At 35.1% G+C, this 16,594-nt stretch overlaps 1 protein-coding gene across 2 annotated transcripts in view; it reads right to left on the minus strand.

The window, feature by feature from the left end:
- Positions 1 to 13,596: 13,596 nt before the first annotated feature.
- LOC119809181 (pleckstrin homology domain interacting protein) overlaps positions 13,597 to 16,594 on the minus strand; it is a 119,789-nt gene continuing 116,791 nt past the window's right edge. For both annotated transcript variants that reach the window (XM_038322048.1, XM_038322047.1), the window contains exon 40: positions 13,597 to 15,326. In XM_038322048.1, the coding sequence (XP_038177976.1) occupies positions 14,689 to 15,326 (638 nt within the window). In that variant the 3' untranslated portion in view covers positions 13,597 to 14,688. The remainder of the gene's footprint in view (positions 15,327 to 16,594) is intronic.

Consider the following 16,594-nt stretch of genomic DNA (forward strand, 5'->3'; position numbering starts at 1 on the left):
GTGCAGTGATTCAAATAAATCAACTCTAGCCCAAGGAAGGAAAAAAATCATCAAAAGCATTTTTAAGTTAATGCTAAATTAATCATGTAAAGTTCAAAGTAGTACATTCCAAATGGAGCAGGGAATGATGTATAATTAATTCAGAGTTGAATGTCAACCAAATAAAATAAAAAAAATCATTCTTAATCTACCAAATACCACCTTACCTCAATACCTGCAAAACAGATTTCTTCATCTCCACGGTTCCCATTCCTAAAATGATATATCAGTGCGTACACATTATTATGACTTGCAACATTGTACCCATTTCCTAAAGTGGTAGATTCAGTGATAGAGTCATGTGATTTTCTTTTTTTTAAGTTAGACATTTATTAGATGAGTTACGGAGGAAAAGGAAAAAGGAGGAGAGAGAGAGAGAGAGAGAGAGAGAGAGAGAGAGAGAGAGAGAGAGAGAGAGAGAGACATGTGATTTTCAATAGCCAATTTTAATATGCAGGTGAAATTTTTAACAAGAATTTCTTTGAAAACCACAAGGTTGGTATATATTTGAAGAATGACTATTAGTTTCATTATGGAGAAATTTTGAGAAGTCACAAATTTTTCCTCTCCTTAAACATTGTAGTCATTTAAACATTCTTTTATGTTTAAGAATAAATAGAATTGAGTCTACTCCTTATTATTTTATCTACATGGTCTGGTGTTTCACTTGTCTATATTGACTTTTTAAAATTTTTTAATTTTATTTCATGTGCGTTGGTGGTTTGCCTGCATGTTTGTCTGTATAAGAATGTTGGATCCTCTGGAACCGGAGTTACAGACAGTTGTGAGCTGCCATGTGGATGCTGGGCACTGAACCCAGATCCTGTGGAAGAACAGCCAGTGCTCTTAACTGCTGGACCATCTCTCCAGTCCCCTATATTGACTTTTAATAGTATATTGTTTGGAGATGATAGAGCAAATGCTACAGCAACCACACAACTGACTGACTGACAACAAACACCTGCAGCTAGCTCTGAGAGTTGGGCAATGTTTGCCTTCATGCAACCACAGAATCCCTGCCAACAGTAAGGTAGAAAGGCCAGCAGCACCCATTCACAGGGACCAGAGTCACTTTTACTCTGGAAGGAGCAGATGGTATCAGTTGGAAATACATTTTTGAAAGACATTAGTTATTGTTATAGGTTTTATGATATCACTTCCAGAAATCTGGATGGAAGCCAGGCAGTATTTTCAATGCTAACGTTTCAGTTTCCTGCTTATAAGACTGTTGGCTCTTATATTTGAACACTCATAGACCAGTGGATGACTAGAAAGGACTGTGAACAAGCTAAAGAATCATTAAATCATCAGAAAGATGGGATTTAATATAGTTGTTGTTAAACTTGAAAGCAATATCACCTATTTAGAAATGGCAAATGCTAAAATGCTTAAAATGAAAAAAAAAACATGATTAAATAGCAAAACCATGTTTTTCATTTAAGGAAAGAAATTCTGACGACCCTTTCTCCTTCCACTACCCTGCTTCATGAGCAGTACAAAGCTGCTGTTCCCAAGGATGCCCTTTCTGCAGTCATGTGTAGTCAAGGCAGACAGCCTCCAAGTTTGCACATGGTACCTGACATAACTGAGTCTCCCATACCACAGCCACGGCCAGACATCTGGCCGTTGAAATGACAGAAGGGTTTTCATGACTGATTTGGCAGAAATAAGCTTTGTAATTTTAAAACCTTATAATGGTATTAACTAAAATCATAGAAACTAAGAATATTATTCATATCATAAAGTTCTCTTATTATACTCTTTTCCAAAATATATGCATCTTTTTTAGTCAAACCTGGAACAAATGTTTAGAATAGATGTCAGGTTACCCCAATTGTTTCCCACAGTTTACTCATAGAAAGCAAAACAAAATGTAAAACACATACTCAAATTGAAATGAAAATTTCCAAGTGAATTCTTTTATCACAACTTTAAAGGGACTTTGCATAGGCATTTTACATACCATTAAGCCATCTTGCCTGTGGCCAATAGCTTCCTTATACAGAAACTATTTAGACTACTTTCATTTTCAAGAGCTATTGATGTGTTTAAACCCATGGATGCATTATTATATGGATATTTATATAAAAATCATATATGAGAAATCTAGATAGCAAGATTGAAAAAAATATCAAAGCAAAGAAAGGGATTACTCTTCTGACATATTCCATTACTACTGCTACTTAGGATTTAAGGAAACTTAATCAGCCTTGCTCTGTTTATGTAAGAGGTTTGTTCTCACTGTTGCCCAGAACACTAGGCTCAAACAATCCTCTCTTCTCAGCCTCCTAAGCAGCACCAGCACACTGTTTCTTCCTGGTAAACAGCTTACCTTTACTTTCTGTTACCTAAACCTAGAATGTTTATGTGGAAATAACATGTACAGACTACTAGAATCCTGGTGAACCATTTTAAATTGTTCATTTTAAATTGTTTCCATTGTTTTTAAATTATGTGTATATATCTGTGTGTGAGTATATGCACACATGTAGCTGCCCTCAGAGGAGAGATGTCAGGTCCCTCCAAAGCCAGAGAGACAGGCAGTTTTGAGCCATCTGATGTGAGTGCTGGGAACCCAACCTTGGTCCTCTGTAAGAGCAATATTTGCTCTTAACATCCAAGCTGTCTCTTTTGCTGCAAGAAGCCTGGTAAATCTGATAAATCAGAAAACAGCTTCCCTAACCTTTATTTTATACCAAAAATATCTAAGTAAAATGTGTTTTATAAGTTAACTAAAATAATTTTGTGAAAAGGACAAATGTAAATTGAGTAAGAATCCAAAAACAAAATATGAGAGCAGATCATATGCACTAGTCTTTCCCTTCCTGTGTGTGTGGTAATGAATGCTTTATATGAATCGTATATGCCTGGATTCTCCAAAGCTTTTTCAGCAATCACGGGTGTGTGGCTTGGTGTGCTTAGTATGCTTGGGGTTCTAGGTTCAGCTGTCAGCACCCTTCTTCAGACAGTCAGAACTAATAAGTAATAAAAACTTTAAAAGTAGCATGTATGTTAATATGGCAAAGGTTAGAACTGTCATTTCTAAGAAAGCCATATAATTTATCTAAGCATATGTAGTTCCTTTAACACTAAGAGGAGCTGGGCAGTGGTGGGCACACATGTTTAATACCAGCACTGGGGAGCCAGAGGCAGGTGGATCTCTGTGAGTTCAAGGCCAACCTGGTTTACAAAGGGTAAACCCTGTCTCAAAGCAAACAAACAAACAAAAGACTAAGAGAAAAAAGACCTCTTATAAAACAGGAGTATTAAAATACATAAACAGAAATAATAGCATGTTCAACAAATCTGCAGTTGTACTTAGAGTAAGGCATCGCAGTTCAAGAATATTTCATCTGAAGAACACAATCATAACATTTTTCGGGACTTTTTTGTCTTAAATGACCTAACAAAATAAAATGTTTTTTCTTCTGATTCAAATTTATAAAGTACATCAAAATAAAAAAAAATCACCAAATGAATGTGTTTAAAATCACTAGTAGTTCTTATTGGGTGGTGGTGGCGCACGCTTTAATCCCAGCACTTGGAAGGCAGAGACAGGTGCACCTCAGTGAGTTCAAAACCAGTCTGGTCTACAAAACAAGTTCCAGAACAGCCAGGACTGTTACACAGAGAAACCAACTCAAAAAACAAAGAAAAAAAAACAAAAAAAATAGCTAATAGTTCTCACATATGCATATTTTCCTATCATGTGGGAATCAAATCAAAGGTGGTAGTGACAGTGAACATAGGAAACCATGACACTGGCATGTATAAAAAGAAGCCTAAGATACAGCCAAACTGTTCAAATAGATCAAGATTGGGAAGAAAGCCTCAGAACTAGCCGATCTTCAGGGTTAGATGAGAGAAACAAGATGAAAGGCTGTCCAGGGACCATAAAGCATATGTGATCCATCTCACGTGCTGAGTATACCAGGGCCTTGAAGGGAAGGCATGGGATGGGGGGGGTAGAAGAGCTAGGCCCATGATCAGTATGTAAAAGAACACTAGAAAACCATTTGTATCACTAGAACAGTAGTTTTCAACCTATGGGTCGTGACCCCTTTGGCAAACCTCTATCTCCAAAAATATTTACATTACAATTCACAACAGTAGTGAAGTTACAGTTATGAAGTAGCAACAAAAATAATTTTATGGTTGGGGAGGTCACCACCACATGAGGAACTGTATTAAAGGGTGGCAGCCTTAGGAAGTTTGAGAACCAGTGATCTAGAAGCAGCAAGTGAGCAATCGGCTATCTGTTTAGAGGACAAGAAGAACCTGAGATGATCAAAAACTTGAAAATTAAACCCTTAAGAAAGCATGAAACATTTTTAGTATTTGTGTTAGAGGTAATTAGAAGGCCACATGGAATAAGAAAAATATTCTAGAAAGAATGCTTCTTACTAAAACTTTTTCCTGAAGGCGTGTGCTTTTTTTTTTTTTTTTTTTTTTTTTTTTTTTTTTTTATCAACTTGACATAAACTAGTCACCTGAGAAGAGGAAACCTCAATTGAGGGATTGCCTGTATCTAACTGAACCATGGGCATTGTTTTGGGAGGAGGGCTGTTATTTTCTTGTTTGGATTGATAAGGGAAAGCCCAGACAAGCCCACTGTGGGCAGTGCTAGCCTGGGTTGCATAAGGAAGCAGGCTGAGCAAGTTATGGCAAGCAAGCTATTCAACAGGATTCCTCCATGGCCCCTGCTTCACTTCTTGCTTCCAATCTCCTGCCTTGATTTTCCTCAACGATAGACTATAATCTAAGTCAAATAAACTCTTTTCACCCACAATTGCTTTGGTCACTGTTTTATCACAGTAACAGATCCAGCAGCTATCTAATTGGACTAAGGCCCATTCAACAGAAGGGAAAGCATGCCTGGTACTAGAAACCTAGCCAAATATTCGGAACTAGTGAGGTCAGGGATCTTAGAAGATAATCCACTTCTTCATTTAACCAGCACAATTCCTAACTATATTCTGAAACTTATGCTTACGCCCACAGATACGTGTAGCTTTCACCCTTCATCAGAATAGCTTCTCTTCACAGCAAGTGGAAATATTACAGAAAATCACAACTGGACTTAATGCAGACATAACTGCACCCAAAGCTCAGGGAACAATGTGGGAGAGTGAGCTTTAGAGACTATAAGAGTCAAAGAACCAGAATGTCTGTTGTGAGACCATGTCTCCTAAAAATGGCTGCCTAAGACCTGAACAACGACAATACACACACAAATAAAAAAGTACTTAGCATGGCGTTTATATATGTGCACCTATGTATTTATGTAAAAATAAAGAAGTCACCAATTTTTGTGATTGGGTAGACATGGGAATGGTGGGAGAAAAGGGAAAGAGGAATTGATAAAACTATATTTTAATTAAAATGTTAAAAATAAGAATTATACAGAAGCTAACCCAAAGAAAATCTTGACTGAAAATAAATTTTAACTTTGAAAATTAGTCATTATTTGAGTTTTGGTATCATGACATCCAGGATATTAAATAACTTGCTATGGCAGCCATAGCTTCGGAGGAACAATAGTGCTTCCCAGGCTGCAAAGACCTATTGCCCCAAAGTCTGACATTGCTGTGCTGACCTCAACAGAGCTCTTTTGCCTATAATTTCATTTCTACTGCTCATTAGTTGATGATCTCATTATGTAAAAAATTTATTCACTACAACATTAAAAAATTAGAACATGGCACAGATATACAGAATTGCTTGTAAAATTTCCGATAAATAGTCCATTTCCTTTCTCAGGTGAGTATATTACTTAGAATATAATACAATAAATCTTGTAGGTACCAATTTAAACAATATCAGGTAAAGTTTAGGTTTTTATAACATAGATATTATAACTATTATCAAACTGTCATCAAATGTAAACTTTAATCCACACCACACAGAGTCTGTAGAGCAGGCTGAAGGCAAGCCACTGAATTTTAAAAATCTGAAATTGGCAGAGATTCAAAGCCAAAAATTGAAAAAGATGACAATTCTGAAAAAGTAAGATCAAGACCTCAGGATTCAAGTAAAGCCAGGGCCTTAAGATGGGAAAGCATGTTGGGCCTGGCAGAACTCCATCTACATGGAGCTTATTAGACCAGAGCCCCAGAAGCTGCATTCCGAACCTCATGAGTGGATGCACACATCCTTTAGACTGTGCCTGGTCAAAGCAACCTGAGGGTTTTTAAGTTGGTGCTCATCTGAGACACAAGCAACTCCTGTCAAGAGTTGGCCCAGCAGCTCTACCCAACCTTCCTCGAGCCTTAGGAAAGGTAAAAACACTTCCCAACCTTTCCCCTTCTTCATTTGGGGGCTGACTTTATAGTCACACTAACAGATCTCATATCCTCTCCTGGCTCCCTCTTATTTTCTTCATAGATATCCTTTATTAAAATCCTTAAACATTTAATGTCGTCTTGGAATCTGCTTTATAAGATCACAGATTAACCCATAAATACATCATGATTTATTTCAAATGCATGAAGTTTTGCTAAATTCTAAATTAAAAAAATGGCCATGGACACATAAAGTTACTATTAGTTTTGTCTTTTATAAAAAGACCCCAAATCAGAACCACCTCTAGAGGATAATGCACAAGTCACTATTCAGTCAGCTACTTTGACAGGAGTTAAATCCCTTGATCTGTTTTCTCTAATGCAACACAATTGTGCCGACCTCTTGGAAGTTGTAAAAACTAGATGAATTTCACAAAAATGCAGACTAGTGCTCAAAGTATCTTAATAACAACAAAAGCCATTGTCTAAGTTTGGCACTGGAGAAAAGCCTGGCAAGAGATCTAGGACAGGAAATACGTATCTAACTGATAAAAACTAAAACCCAGAAGACCGACTAGAACTGACCAAATCTGTTCATTTAAATAATAAGATTACAGCACTTGCTCAAATTTTGCTGTTTTTAAGATTTTTTTTATTACTTTGTCATTCAGTGAACTAGCATTATTCCATTTTATTTAAAAAAACAAACAAACAAACCACTTTTCACTACTTTGGGAAAATAGTTAACATTTAGTTCCCCGATAGTAATGACAGAAATACATCTAAATTTTGCCAAGTGCTTTTTAGTTAAGTGGCAATGATTGCTACAGGGATCAATTACCAGGCTCATACATAAAAGCCAAACAGGGACCTCAGAAATGAAGTAATGCCACTGTTCTATAAAACCAGTTTGTTTAGTCCAGCAATCTTACCTTCTGAGCACTTGCTGCACATTGCAGCTGTTTGGTCGTTTCTAAACTTTTTTAAAATAAAAATAGAATCCTTTGTCATGTATGGTCACTAAGTATCCTTTTCCATTAGCCTATTAACTGATCAGATAATAACTTCACTGAGACTTCTTTGACACTCTGAAGCCTAAATAAAATTACCATACCCCAACTCTTCACTGGGTGCATCAATGTTTATGCAGGCAGTTAACTACTTTACTCTTCTCTGAACAATGTTCAGCCCTGGTCATGCACATGACATTCTAGACTCTCTAAAATACATGGGAGCTCTCCAAAGTCTTTATTCACTCATGCAGGTTTTGAGTTTTGTGTTTTCCCATAACTTGTCCTTTGTGCTAGGATTGCTGTAGCTAATGGATCTGCTTTTAAATGCTTTAGAATACATCACAGTTGAAGGAGCAATTCAGCCCTGAGGAAATTCCAAGCAGGAAAAAAAAAAAAAAAGGTAAATCCTTGAGCCTAGTTAGGTCATAACACTGCTCTTTGAGAACAGAATCTATAAGGCTTTCTCTAGTACCAAGAATGCAGGCTGCATGTTCATGGTAGGGAGCTGGGAATGGTAGACAGATGAGATAAAACACTCTTTGCCATTCTAGAAATTAAGCAGCTTCTTCCAGGTGATTTATTTTGCTTTCTCACAAGGCTAGATCCTAAATTTAGAAAAATTAAAACTTCAGGATCTTTTACATTAAAACTATCTTTGAGATGTCTGCTTGGAAAATGACATACTTTACTGTTTTTAATTAATAGTAAACAACAATTTATGTTATTATAATAAATTGTAACAGCTAATAAAAACTTCAGATTCAGCAAATGTCACAAATTGCAATTTGACTATGACAGAACAGTTTGCTTGGTGGTCTCTATCAAAAGGTAAGTTTAAGACCTAAATACAAAAGTCAAGATTCAGATAAGACTAAGATATGCTGCTTGGATTAAAGATTGATTCCAATATTTTACAATGAAGATCAGACACGAAATGGCCTTGCTAGGTTACTTATTCTTTAAATGTCTGGAATGTCAAACTCCCATTTTTCAGTTTGAAAACCAGAGCTTTCATTTCATCATGCTAAGCTGTCTTATAAGCCCAAGACACTAATAAATCATATCTTCCTACAACCCTTTTCCTTAAACAGTACCAACATATGGTAGATGTGTTAAATCCAGAACTACAAGGTCCTGTAACTAAGCTTAGTCAGGGGCTTTGTGGACTTTAATCTTACTGTCCTTAAATACTAGGGAGACCTAGATGATAAAACTGATGTTAGGAGAAATCAGTTCAAAGCGATGGTTTGGAACTAATTTTTCTTAGCTGTTTTTCCTAAGTATATATTAGGTGCATCAGTATAATTTAAAAAGAAAATGTACCTGAAAATCATTACTTGTTTCAATTTAGAAATGTATTTGCAATTAATAATTTAAATGCAACTTCTTAGGGAGAATGATTAGTAGTAACACAAATTACCACTATGTTTAATCTTACTTGGAGTAGAAGGGCCTTCTGTCTGTGTTACTTTCATTGGTCAAATAAAGAAACTGCCTTGGCTTTTTGATAAGAAAACAGCTTAGATAGGCAGAGTAGACCAAACAGAGTTCTGGGAGAAAGAAAGCAGAGTCAGGCAGATGCCATGGCTTCCCTCTCTGAGATGGACGCCTGCTAGACTCCTCCTGGTAAGCCAGTCAAGTGGCAATACACATTAATGGAAATGGGTTAATTAAGATGTGAGTTAGCCAAGAAGAGGCTAGATATAATGGGCCAGGCAGTGTTTAAATGAATACAGTTTCTGTGTTATTATTTCCAGGGCTAAGCTACCTGTGCGGGAGCCGGGTGGAACGAAAAGCAGGACTGCTCGCCTCATCAGTACACTTAAAGTCTTACATATAATTCTATATAATATTCATCCTAAAACTGGAGACTCTAGAGTTCTTAAATATGTATGCCAACCTAAACAGATCTGTAGGAAAGGAGTAAAAAAATAGCACTTTTTAAAAAAACCACTGTTGTTTCAGACAGGGTCTCACATAACCCATCTGGTTTTGAAATTTTGATCCTCTGGGATTAAAATATGCGCCATCATACAAACTGTAAAACAGGATTCTCACAAATCTGTACAAATGCCTTTATAAAACTTCATCTTTAAGTAAATGTTTATGCAAAATGTTCTCTTGACATGTAGCCCTCATAAAAATATAATAATTATTACCAATGCAGTAACTTACGTACAACAAGCCAATAAAGCTGTTTTAAATAGACACATAGAAAGGCAAAGGAGTCTTTATTTTTAACCTTTAGTCACTCTGGAATTACAATAGGTGTTTGAAATCTTTAATAGTGATTTTAACATTTCACAGAGACAGAAAAAATGGAACCTCTAATGAACTAGAATTTACATAATGGCTTCTATATCACAATTGCTTTGGTAAGTTGCCTACTGAGTATGTACCAATTGCTTAATGTTGCCCAAAACTGACCAAAACAAATAAAACAGCAAAGAAATCATGAGGCTCTACAAAATGGCTTAGAAAAACAAGTTTTCTATTTATTTAAAAATAAGTTTATAGTTACTACATTGCAGGAACGGGAATTCTTACACATACATTCTAGTTTGTATAAAAGGATTCCAAGAATTATGCATCAAAACTAACATAGAAAGTGTCCACAGAACAATAAAGAAAGGTCCAATCAATATGTACAAAAAGAAAGGGCCTGCTATCTCGGTGCAAGACTGCCGTTTATGACATGATACTCCAGGTCTAGAAAAAACAAAAACATCAATAAAGCTAAATAATTTTTAAAAACTCTGTCACTTATTACATACAACAGATTTGCTTGTGTTTAACATTGCTTTCTGTACAAAATAAACATAATTTTAATTTGAAATGTGTCAGTTACAACTTTAACCCTTTAGGTCAGTTGCTTTTTAAAAATTGAGCTATGTCCTACACATGTCTAAATATCCCATGGTGGGATTTAGTAGTTTTCTTAATAACTTTTTAAGACCTGTCTCTTCTTGCAGTTTCAATATGGTCTAAAAACGTAACATTGTATCTTAGTTTTTAATTTATTATTGTGATAAATTAACACCCACATCCTTGAAAGTAACCAGCATGTGTGTGCATCTGCCTTGTAAGTGCATGTACTATAATACAATCTTGAACTTATCTTCTTAGCTCTTTAAATGTAGAAACTCATCCATAGACTACTATGTATTTGGTTTGTGCCATATAAGGTTAATTTCCTGATATTTTTATCTGCATTAAAAAAGTATTTCAAAACAGCTATTGAAACTAAAAAATATATTTATAGCTCAGATAGTCTACTCACTGTAATGTGTGCAGGTTCACCTCCAGAGCGCTCACAGTGGTACTTACAGTCTTCTGACTCAATTTGACCTCTTCCAGGGGTACTGTACATAGTTCAAAATGATTTTTTCATTTGGAGCATTTTGATAAGTATAATTAAAAACAAAATAGTTTCTTAGTAAATGCATTAATTTTAGTTTAAGTCATGTAGAAATCGAGAACTAGGTAAAGTATGAACTTTTTTAAAAAATGCAAACAAAGGTACCTTCTCCAATTTTAGTGTAAGACAACTTATTATCTAATCAAGCTACTACTGTTAGCAACAGCTTCTAGATAAATTAGGAGTAATATTCTAGACAAAAGTAATCCCCCAAGCCCATTCTCACTTTTAAAATACTATACTTCCTGCATATAGGATGAACACTGATAATAGCCCTTTATCACTAAAGTACCTTGGTCCATTCAACCTACTAAAAATAAATTTCAAGTGAACAAGATATTAAAAAATCAATTTGTTTTCTTTAGATAGAAAGCTTAAAACCAGTTATTTCAACTTAACATTTGAAACAAATTTATAGATAGCTATGGATGTATAAAATGGAATGTCAAGAACACTACTGACTGAAATTAATTATACAAATACTCCTAACATCACACAGGGCCAAAATTTTATTTCAGTAGACCTGTGAAGGTATCTGGTTAATCTACGATGCTGCAGCTAAGGGACAGTTCTGTTAACAATTCTGTGAAAAGGGAATGTGTTTGCTGTTCACGGTCTTACATAATTTCTAAGTAAAACTGAATCCAGTCAATCTCTTAGGTCCAATGTGGCCTAATCACCCGATGAATGCTCTATAGTTATTCAATTATAGTAAGACAGTTCTGTAGTAATCCAGTCTTTAGAGTCACAGTAATACAATGCAATAAAAACAATGGCAATAAGGCCTCTAATCTTCAGTATATTTATATGCAGAGACAGACTGCTCTAGGGAAGGTTGTGAAGGGTGGGATTTTAAGAACCTACATTTCTACTTCCAAAGGCTGGTAGATTGTAATTAGACGGAATCTTTAAACTACCCTGTGACAACATTTAAAATGCTATTAAACTCATGTTTTGTGAAGTCAGGATAGCATAAAAGAACACAATGGTTGAATATTAGACATATAAACCGATTTTAGGAGTGTTGATGCTGTTGTAGGCCTAGTCTTGAAGTTGGTTTGCAGCTAAAGGTAACTTTGAACTCCTGATGGTCCTGCCTCAACCTCATGAACACTGGGATTACAGGCATACACCACTGAGCTCAGCCTGAAGACTGATTTTTTTTTTATGTTCCATGCACATAACACATTTTATTTCTGAAAGTTTCAGTAAACTTGATAATTTTTCTTATTGCTTACCTAAGACAAGTGCCATCAATTCCTTCTGGTCTATAAACATACATGATGTTATTGTCTCAAAGGAGACTTTTCCAAGTGGTAAAACCCAAAACATGATGACTTAAATTTCTTAATTCAACTTTTACAATCTACAGAAGCTAAATTATAAAAATATAAAATCTGTATCTGGTATTAATATATCTTAAGTGTTTCAGTTACAAATAATCTGATCCAAGTCATTTTGCTTTACTAAGAAACCAGTGTCTGAAAAAAATGTCCAAACATGGTCATAAATATACAGTGTCTTTAAAACAGAAATAATATATTTCCTTGTTATAAGAAAGAAGGAAATATTTATTTCATTGCTCAGAAGTTGGAACTATCTGTGCACCATCCAAGAGGTCCTCCACACTAAGACTGTGTGAGCTTTCTTTTACTGAACACACCTTAAAACTACATTTTTTTTAGAAAAATGGATTTTAGTCTAATACAATGCAGATAACATCAGGAAATTACATTTTTCAAACAGATTCCCTTCAAAAGCAACTAATTATTTTAATGACTTAAAATTCCAACATACACACTATCATTTTCAATAACGGTGAAATTGACTCATTTTTCTATATAACACGTCATCCATTTCTGCATTATGAAGCGTTAACTACTTAACTTCAATTATATAGTTCAATATATTTGTTAGAAAAAAATAAATGTACAAAAACCTAAAAAATTTGAAATTATTTTTCAACTGTAAAATCATAGCAATCCAGTTAAGATCTGGAAAATGGTTCACTTAAGTTTCACTGGAGTGTTTCTGTACAAATTTTGTTACAAATGATCTAAAAAGCCCAATGCATCACTTTTCATTCTTCGAGACAGTTAAATGACAGATAACATTTATCCTTATTGGAAACAAGGAAATAATTATATAATCTAATTATATATTTTGCCAAGGTTCAATTAAAGACTTTATTCTCTACATCAGGATCAGTCATGCTGATATATATTTTCCCCATTGTTCCTCTTTAAAAATGTAGTATCTGAAAATTTTGGTTACATTTTTTGTACCATATCAGTCCTCAGAAAATACTACATTCTTAAAACTTAAAAAGTAATTTAAAACAATAGAAATGGCATTTGCGTTGGTTTTCAAGGTATAAAATAACTAATGTACCATAAACAAATAAATAACTGCTCTCCTTTTCCATAGCAGTACATATAATAATACATTCTCCTAAGTCATATAGTTATCATTTACAATAGACAACTTAATTTTACTAATGATGCAAAAAATAATAGAATACAAGGCACAATCATTAAATGGGTGTTTCTCTTTAGAGTGTATATTGAGATACCAGCGTGATAAGGATACCGTAAAAAGTGCAGAAAAAACACAATGTGCAATGAGACCAATGTATAAAACATGATTGCATAAAAAGTGATTTGGCCTATTTTTAACTCTTAATAGTTGAAAATAACCAATCTTTTTCTTAAAATTAAACTATAAAGTATGACATTTTAAAATTGTTTTCATTCTACTACTATCTAAAAAAATCCTGAAAAAAGAATGTATACCTGGGTAATAGTACTTAAGTATGCATTTGTGTATATATATATATGTGTATATATATATATATATATATATTCAATCACACCCATTTATCAATATACACACGCACACAGACATGGTTCTTTGTAAGCATTTTAGCCTATTGGATATGTCTGAAATTTAAAAATGACATTAATCCACATCAAGTAAACATCAAATTCCGTACTTTTTTTCCTGTATTTTCCTTGAATCCTTTAACCACTTAATCATTTTCTCTAAGATATCTCTGTCAAAGGACCCACCAGTGCATTATTTCCCTACTATTAGTACCAAAAAAAGATACAACTCAGCATAATCCTGTAATAACTTGCTCTTTAGAATATATAGCTTTTCCAGTATTGAAAAGTGTATGCTGTCCCAACAGTCAAAACAGGCTTTCCACTGCACTGATTCTCAGTCTTTGGCACAATAAACAGAGACAGAGTGACTGATATAAGAATCAAGGTCTGAAAAATTAGACAGTCAAATGTTTTCCAATGTGGATATGTTTCCTTTGCATCAAGACATTTTCTACTAAGTCTGGCAGAAATGGAGTAAAATAAAAGCTTCCTCTATATATTCTGTAGTTGAACACCCTACAACTAACATTCTTCAGAATAACAAATGGTGAGAACTATGAAGCTATCTTTAGAGGAAACGTTTCTTAATGTACTGCTACTGGGTAATAGCTTTCTTTCTTCCTAAGGGCATGACTTCTGCATCAGTAAAAATGTACCTGACTTGGTCAAAAATAATTCACTTTACCAGGAAACATTCTATCACTAGTAATACTTAAGAGTGTAGCAGAACTGTCTCTTCCATAAATAAACCAAGAGTTTGTAACAGGTTCTCAATTTCAAACCGTGAATGAAATGAATGTGAAAATGTTAACTTACCTAAGGGCAATAAATAGCAAACATTTGAAATATATATGTATATAGATTTTTTTCATTCAAAGATGTAAATTATTTTCTAAATTTGTCTTTATTTTCTTTTTTGCCTCCTTTTTACCAAAGTCAAATTGTAACATTCCCTAATCCATCATAGCAGCCAGGAAGCAGAAACCTTAGTTCTACTAACTCCTTAACTGTACCTGCTTCACAGATTTTGAAGTACAATGTTTTACTTCCAGCTACCAACCGATTAAATTAGCCTTTGCTTTTTCAGTCAACTTTCGGACCCGTCCTCTACTAGAAGTCCCAAAAGTCAAAGAGGTGTCTTCAAATAACAGCTGCCTCTGTTCTTCTTCTGAGTCATCCTCATTATAGAAAGCTGTCCTTCGACCTTGGTTTCTAGTTCTCATGTGAGGTTCAGAGCCTTTGAGTTCTTCAAACTCCTCTTCCTCATCTATAGGACCATCTGTTTTTTTCCTGTTACTTCTCCTTAACACTTTAACATTTGTAGGAACTATGAGTTCTGAATCTAGGCTTTGTGTTTTCATCTTCCTCTTGGGTTTTCTGCCTCCACGACTCTTTTTCTGTAACAAATCCTCCTTAACAACATTAGTTTCAGAAAGAAAGTTGCATGTTGAAGAAGGAACCATGTCAGTCCTGACTGGAGGCAAGTTATTTTGCTCAGAGTTTTCTTGCTTTGCACACTGCAGGTTCTTGGGCTTTCTACCTCTCTTCTTGTGTATGACTTCACCACTGCTGGTGTTAGCTTCTGCCTTAGGCTTCCTCCCAGGCCCTCTCTTCACAAGTTTTGATGGCTGTCCTCCATGGCCATTTACTTGAATGGTTCCTGCTATAAGAACATTGTTCTTGCAGTCTCCTGAAAAGGAAAAACAGTACACTTAATATGTTATTTAGCCTTCCAACTAATCGGTAAAGGCACTAGAATACTTAAATATATATAAACTCCCAATAAAATAAGAGAATTAATCCTAGATATTCTTTTTATTTTTAAAAATTTATTAGTCAGACAATGGTGGTGCACACCTTTAATTCCACAGCACTCAGGGAAGCAGAGGCTGTAAGATCTCTGTGAGTTCTAGGCCAGCATGGTCTACAGTGAGTTCCAGGACAGCCAGAGATACAGAGAGAAACCCTGTCTCAAAAACAAAAGACAATTAACAAAAAAATCATTTATTTGTGTGCACTTGGATGATGATGATGATGACTTGTGTGGGTAGCAATTGAGCCACCATGCAACTGTGAAGTCAGAGGGCAACCTTTAGGAGGGAGTTCTCTCCTACTCTCACTTGGGTTATGGGGACAGAAATGAGGCTGCCAAACTTGTGGGGCAAGCACAGTTACTGGCTGGCCCATATGACTAGCCCTATGGAAAAGATGCTTAATCAACACAGAAAGACCGACTTAGAGACAAATAAAAGACCCAAGTTAATGCTGTCATTGATAGCAAAGAGTAGAAATTCCATGTCTACCTCCTTTATTACACATTCTAATGTATTAAGAGTTTTGTCTGAATTGCATGAAATAATCATGTTCATTTGCAATTTATCACAGCAAAGTTTTTTTATTGTTTAACTCATTTCTTTAGTATCACTTTTAAGAAGTTAAGTCACAGGAAAAAGTTCTTAGCATACTAATTTTATGACCTTTACAATAAATAAGCACATTCATTAACTGTTACTTTCTTCCCTCCAGTCATTTTATCAGTGAGAAGAAAATTCAGACAACAAAGACTGGAAAAATTCTAGCTTTTATTTCATCTTCTATAAATGTGACCACAATAACTTCTATTATCACAGAAGAGTCTAAAGTCTTAAGATCTCTATATGTTCCCTGGACATACAAAGAATCTTTCTATTTTCCCTACCCAAGACATTTAAGAGTGTATTGATGTGGGAATCCCCTGTGTGTGATGTAATTAGCATTAATGAGTAAAGAAACTGCTTTGGACCTATAGCAGGGCAGAACTTAGGTAGGGAGGGAAAGTTGGACTGAATGCTGGGAGAAAGAAGGGTGGAGTCAGGGAGCCACCATGGAGCCTTGGCCAGAGTCAGGCATGCCAAAACTTTGCTGGTAAGCCACTGCCACGTGGCGATACACAGATTAATGGAGATGGGTTAAACTAAG

The sequence above is a fragment of the Arvicola amphibius genome, chromosome 3 (genome assembly GCF_903992535.2).
Source record: "Arvicola amphibius chromosome 3, mArvAmp1.2, whole genome shotgun sequence".
NCBI classification, from domain to species: Eukaryota; Metazoa; Chordata; class Mammalia; order Rodentia; family Cricetidae; genus Arvicola; species Arvicola amphibius.